The following is a 6,277-nucleotide window of genomic DNA, read 5'->3' as shown; positions in this document are numbered from 1 at the left end:
TAATTTACGCTCATTTAGCTTTGCTGCCTTCCAGAGGTTACCAGGAGGAATATTCTCCCCGTGACAATGAAGACCCAGTGTGTGCTTTATTATCAGATTAATGTCTGACTGATTGACTGATAATTGGAGGACATTCAGAAGCCATAATTATAACCACATGCCTGCAGTGGAGACACACAGGGTGTGTACAAAGGTATGGTAGCAAGTAAATAGTTGCATTTTCAATGCAATATGCCAAAGAGAGTTAAAATCACTGTCAGAAAATGTTTGTTCAGAGATGAGAGATTCAGGTTTTATTCATCTGGAGTTGTTTAATCCGCCTGTACAGTGGGTTTGTCCCATTTTTCCTGCAAAAGTCACAGTTAGATGAAGTGAAACAACTCTTCAAATGACTGTAATGCCAATAGTAAAGAGTCCTCTATTGAAGTTGGCACAATGATATACAGTATGGTGCTATCAGAAGATTGTATTAGACAATATCTAGAAGGATTTTCCTCCATGCCCATCACAGACTTTCATCTTGGGTGGTAAATGTGTTTATCGGATTTGGGAGAATAGGAGGAGGAGGGTGGGGATAAATTTCAATTTGTCATGGTTGGAGATATTTCATAGAATCCAATAGTTGGCGATGATGCATCATTTACAACCCCAAACATCATAAAATATCAAGGAAGAAGAAAAAAAAAAGGCTGAACCAATAGCCAGAGAGTAAAGTGCCACCTCTCGGGTCTGCTGCTGCTGCCACAACAAACAAAGAAGCTGCAGCGAAGTGAGAGCAGTCACTGCCGCTCGCTTCCGGGTTTGACCAAAATCCCGCATGTGGCAATATCGCACAGTTCGCTTTTTCAGCCATTCTAATTAATTTATTTGTTTTGCGCCAGACTTTTTGGACTGTGTCACCTTCGCGTATTATTCGCTTGGGCACAAACACGGCTGCTTTTGCTTAAAAACAACTTTATCCGCGGTTATTTCAGTTAGTCTCGACTGCGCATGCTCACTCCCAGTCTGTCTTCTCGTCCGCCGGCTAACTGAAACTACAAATGTTTTAACGCTGTGACGGTAAGCATGGCAACACCCGGTACGCCGTTTTAAAGCGTGTAGTTTTTATCCCGTTTGCCGTGTTGTCACGTATAAACGCGTACTTGAACACGACTTTTTCGCCGTAACCGACCCTCGCTTCCTGAACACCTCCTCTCATCCTGCTCTCTGTAATCTCTTTGCCACAACCTACAACAGATTGTACACAATCATCATGGCGACCCAGGATGGTGGGTATTGAGAAAATATAGCAGCATTTCCTTCATATCTGTACGCCGAATGAAATAACACGTGTTTGTAATTGACATGTTAATACATGTCCCCGTCGGTGCCATGTGATGTAAATGTTCGTTTATCCGGCAACGTTATTCTTTAAATATCCACACAGTGTTGTGGCTAGCTAACGTTAACGATAGCTAACATCAGTCAAATGTAGCTCGGGTTTGTTTAGGACTAGAAAAGTTCACGTTGGGATATTTAACCCGTGTTAGGATTGAACGGGTTAACTTTCGCCGCCAAAGAGCTAACTAAATATGGTAAAGCTATGAATGGTGACGACGAAGTACGAGTGTGTTACGTTCACGTTACCAGTTTTATAACCCAGTAAGGCCAACCGTAATACAAGATCCTGAGCTCTGCGAGTGCATGTATTTCGTTCATAAAGCTCGTCTGTTTACGTTATTTGTCCTCCAAACAAAAACAGAAATAAGCTGAGCTGATGTCTACATGATAGAAAAAAAAAGAAAGGAAAAAAAACAGCGATGGAAAGAGCTAGAAAGACCACGAGATAGATGGAAAGAGAGGGCGGTGAGGAGAAAAAGCGAAAGCAGACTTCGTTAACCATACACACGAAATAATGTTGACTCATGCAAAGTCACCCTTCGTTCGTGTGGAAGTTTGGGGAACTGCCTTCAAGCAAATATAACAGTGCTTTGAAAAACTAAATGAACTATTGGTTAAGAACCAACTAGCACTCTTTATTCATGTAAAGTGTTTTAAATCAGCTTAGAGTCTTGGTAGATTTTAAAATGTCAAATCATTGATGAAGTAAAATAAATAAATAAATAAATGACCTGAAAGTTACTTAGAAATTAGACAGAGGGGGAAAAAGTTGAGTTGGGTTTTCCCTCAACCACTCATCGAGACACATTTTGTCTCCAGATCAGATCAATATTTGTTCATTAGCCACCTTTTAACCCACAGAAGATCTTTTATGGTTTGTTGCCGTGTCATTGTGTTCGATATATTGTTGCATCAGTTGCCTGTTTTTTTGTGTGTCATTGGCTACAGGCTTAATTTCACTTTAAGAAACTGTGAAGTGAAACTCGATTGGTCGTATTTCATTGAACAAAAGAACAGATACGATTTCCAGACACACGAGTATCAGTCTTACATAAGCTGCGCGTATACACTGTCTTTCTCAGTGGCGATGTTCATCTCTGAATACTTACATCTACGTGGGAACATTTGGCATATGCTATTCTGAGAAGTAACAACTTAACACTTAGCAGTTAGAAAGGATTTAATTTAACGCATCTAAATCAATATTTTTATGCTCTTCCAGGAAGTGAGGAAGTCGTAATGGAAACTGAGGCGAAGGCAAAAGAAGCTGAACCACTAGGTGAGGATGCTGAAAAAGTTGACACAGAAAGTACGTCTCACACAGATGCAGGAAACTCCACAACTCAGGACTCTAGTATTAGCAATGGGGACGACGCGGACGACAAGCAGGAGATGGTGGACTTGAAGATTATCTGGAACAAGAATAAATATGATCTGAAAATTCCTGTTGATGACACCGGAGCCAAACTAAAAGAGAGCATCCATTCTCTCACTGGTAAGAGCACACAGCAGTTCAGCTTAAACTAAACGGTCACGGTGGCTGTTTAGACATTTTCAAAGATTAAAACTTAATGTGTGTTCTTTAGGTCTTCCACCGGCAATGCAGAAAGTGATGTACAAGGGACTGCTTCCAGAGGACAAGACGCTACGTGAAATTAAGATCACAAATGGTGCAAAAATAATGGTGGTAGGATCTACAATAAATGATGTATTAGCTGTGAATACACCAAAAGAGGTCATCCAGCAGGAAGTTAAAGCTGAAGAAAACAAGAAGGAGCCTTTATGCAGGCAAAAGGTAAGATTAATGACACTTCTTTAGGATAGAATGAAATATTAATGTGTTTTTTTTTCTGTTTAAAACCTGCACTGTTATTTCAGCAACACAGGAAGGTTTTGGACAAAGGTAAACCAGATGACATAATGCCAGCTATTAAAGGAACAAAGGTGAGCGAAGACGAAGGGAGATCAATCCTTTTGTTGTTTGTCCAAACCTGTTTTTCACAGATCTGTGTGTGACTATATCATTTTAGTACCAGACACAGTGGCTAACTGTGTTGTCCCGCTAACAGGAACGATTACCAACAGTGCCTTTATCCGGTATGTTTAACAAGTCCGGAGGAAAAGTTAGACTCACATTCAAACTGGAGCAGGATCAGTTGTGGATTGGGACAAAGGGTGAGATTACAGCTGGCCTCGTTTTGCTGAATTCGCTGCAACACAAACGTACTGATGATTAAACGTTCTTCTTTTTTTTGTGTGTGTGTGTTTTTCTGTACAGAGAGGACGGAGAAAGTCCCCATGGGCTCCATTAAAAACGTAGTGTCTGAACCCATTGAAGACCACGAGGACTATCACATGATGGTAACTGTTTGTTGCTGTTACCTGCATGTCTGTATTATGAAAAGTCATAACCATGACTCATGTAACTAAGAGCTAACAGACTAGATACGTTTGTTGCATTCCATTGCATTAAACTAAATGTGTTTATCTCAGTTTTGCTTTGTCTATAAAAGATCTCTGGTTGAAGTATGGAGTTCAGGTTGAGCTGTTCACTGAAGTGACTGTAGTGTGTGTGCATCAGAGTGATGGGGTCATCGTTTGCTGTCTGCAGCCGAGTGGGAAATGTCAGTGCTTTCTCTAGATTAACCTTTCCGTCTCGAGGCACTTCTGTTCTTCATTGTCAGTGAAATAGAAGTCCTGGAAGAAGTAACTTAATTTAATCGGGTTGTCTCATGGAGATCAAGATCTGTTTTTAAGAGAACAAAACTATGTGTCATAACAGCACTAATATAAAGTTATAAAGTTCAGAATAATGACATGTCTTGTATTGGTGTCCTATACTTTTAACAAGAAGGGGAAGTCAACAAAGTCTTCTCATAATTTCCTTTTAATAGAAACTAGCAATATAATGTTGTGAATTTCATGGAAGTACGTCTCATCAGAGATGTTTAACCTGAAATCTAAATTCAAGCTACTTTATGAGCAGTATATTGAGGGAATTTCCAGTTTAGGTTTGTCTGCTTCCTTATTATCGAGCTTTTACGATAACTTCCCACTGAGAACCCAACAGAAGGCGTGGGAGTTTAGTCCTGTGCAGTTCAGCAGTGTTTCATGGCATGGATCTCTGCATGGACACAGGATTGATAGCAGACACCAATTTATTGATCTAAATCAATGTGTTGTTAATTGTTAGTTGTAGTTTAGAACGGTGGAAGAACCATGACTTTGTCTTTGAATGTTTTGGCTTAAGAATGAAGAAAGCATGTTCCTACAATAATGTAGGATGATGGAAGATTATTTAATATGTCATTGGGCAGAGAGCTTTTACTCTTAAATAGCATAATAATAAGAATAATAATCACACTGTTTACACTATTTTTTTAGGTTAAAAAGGAGGAGGTAAGGAGTAAACTTGATGTTTAAAAGTGTGTGAACAGCAGAATTGTTGATTTTTGCATTTCAGAATGGCTTTTAAGTGATGAAGTGGACTGAAATATTCTGCAAATTTTCTTTTTTATTGAAAGGGCTTAAAGTATAAGAGGCAGCAGTATTAGGTGCAGTACATACACCCAGCTATCAGGTCTTTCAATGTTGATGTATTTAACAGCTTTGTCATGTTGCAAACATGCAGACATTTAGGGGTGTTATGCATGCCATTCCAGCTGGTCTTATTTTCTTTAATTATCATTTTAAATCTCATTTAATAGCTATAGATGTCATGCTTATCTGCCTGATTGTTGGTACTTACACTTGAGATGAATATATAATCTGTTAAATCATTAAATGTGATGAATTGTGTTTTTTTTCCTTTTGTAGGCTTTTCAGTTGGGTCCAACAGAAGCTTCTCAGTATTGGGTCTACTGGGTGCCTGCACAGTTTGTCGATGCAATCAAAGACACAGTTCTTGGAAAATGGCAGTATTTCTAATGTGCCTCTTTTTTTCGATGATGAACTGGGATTGAGAGGAGGAGCCAATGAAAAATGAAACTGGAGTCGACAGTGAGGCTTATAGAACTTCTTGGAATATATTGGAAGGAAACGGACAGATGCCTGTGGACTAATCATATTGTTTTTAGGTTAAAAGTGCACTATGTGGCAGCATAACATTTCTCAGCCCTGTTGATCATTCAAGGTTTTCAGCAAATCCAAGGGAAAATGATGAAACAATTGTACAGAAATTGCTAACACTTTTCTTCAGTTATTCTTAAAGAAATAAAACTTATTTAATGAAATGAATACACTAGAGCATTGTTGTTTATATTACAAACTTTACTACTACTACATTTATTTTCAAGTCACCAAAGGTTTGCACATTTTGGCAATGCAGGTCTTCCCAGTTTCTCTTTGCAAAACAACCACCCAAACTCTGTCCAAGTGTATAATTTCATGTCTTGTCACAAATTGTTGATTACATTGACACTTGGCCACTCCAGGACCTTGAACATCTGTCTTTTTAAGGATTGTTGTCTTGCTGTAAAATAAATGTCCCAAGTAGAAGTTCCCTTGTAGATTGCAGCATATTTTCCTCCAGGTTTTCTCTGTATTTACCTTTTTAAAGTCTTAACAGACCTGCTCTGATGTGTAATGTTTGGCTTATATCAAGCATAGCTTTTAGTATGGTGGCCACAATTCTTGATCTTGGTCTCAGACCTTAGTGCTATCCATCTTTCACTTTGTTTACATTTATCCCACATGAAAGTTATGATGTTAATGATGAACATTTGCTAGTATTCTAAATTACCGTATTCCCCTGGTCATTAATGGGGTGAGAAAAAATAAAGTGACACATTCATTCTTTTTGTTTTTAATGAGTGCAACCTGCATCAGTATATAAACAGCACTCTTCATCAGGGGGATACATGTATATTGTTTCTACTGATAAATCAACCCCTCACAC

At 38.7% G+C, this 6,277-nt stretch overlaps 1 protein-coding gene across 3 annotated transcripts; it reads left to right on the top strand.

Annotated features, from left to right (window-relative positions):
* Positions 1-768: 768 nt before the first annotated feature.
* Positions 769-5,879, top strand: ubfd1 (ubiquitin family domain containing 1). 3 transcript variants are annotated; one of them, XM_010730554.3, is made up of 7 exons: positions 769-1,059; positions 2,603-2,875; positions 2,967-3,175; positions 3,259-3,324; positions 3,450-3,555; positions 3,659-3,741; positions 5,197-5,879. In XM_010730554.3, exons 2-7 carry the CDS (start codon positions 2,620-2,622, stop codon positions 5,305-5,307), a joined length of 831 nt encoding a protein of 276 aa, XP_010728856.1. In that variant the 5' UTR covers positions 769-1,059; positions 2,603-2,619; the 3' UTR covers positions 5,308-5,879. The 3 variants fall into 3 exon arrangements, with proteins under 3 accessions (XP_010728856.1, XP_010728855.1, XP_027141730.1); XM_010730553.3 differs by lacking the exon at positions 769-1,059 and adding an exon at positions 1,066-1,268; XM_027285929.1 differs by lacking the exon at positions 769-1,059 and adding an exon at positions 1,288-1,308.
* Positions 5,880-6,277: the final 398 nt, after the last annotated feature.

This window comes from Larimichthys crocea, chromosome XII (assembly GCF_000972845.2).
Source record: "Larimichthys crocea isolate SSNF chromosome XII, L_crocea_2.0, whole genome shotgun sequence".
Lineage (NCBI taxonomy): Eukaryota > Metazoa > Chordata > Actinopteri > Sciaenidae > Larimichthys > Larimichthys crocea.
The sequence above is the reverse complement of the archived record's forward strand: the minus strand, read 5'-3'. Positions and strand labels throughout refer to the sequence as shown.

Coding starts and splice junctions, on each gene's coding strand:
- ubfd1 (XM_010730553.3), top strand. Junction 2,876..2,966: donor GAGCATCCATTCTCTCACTG/GTAAGAGCACAC, acceptor TGTGTTCTTTAG/GTCTTCCACCGGCAATGCAG. Junction 3,556..3,658: donor GTTGTGGATTGGGACAAAGG/GTGAGATTACAG, acceptor TTTTCTGTACAG/AGAGGACGGAGAAAGTCCCC.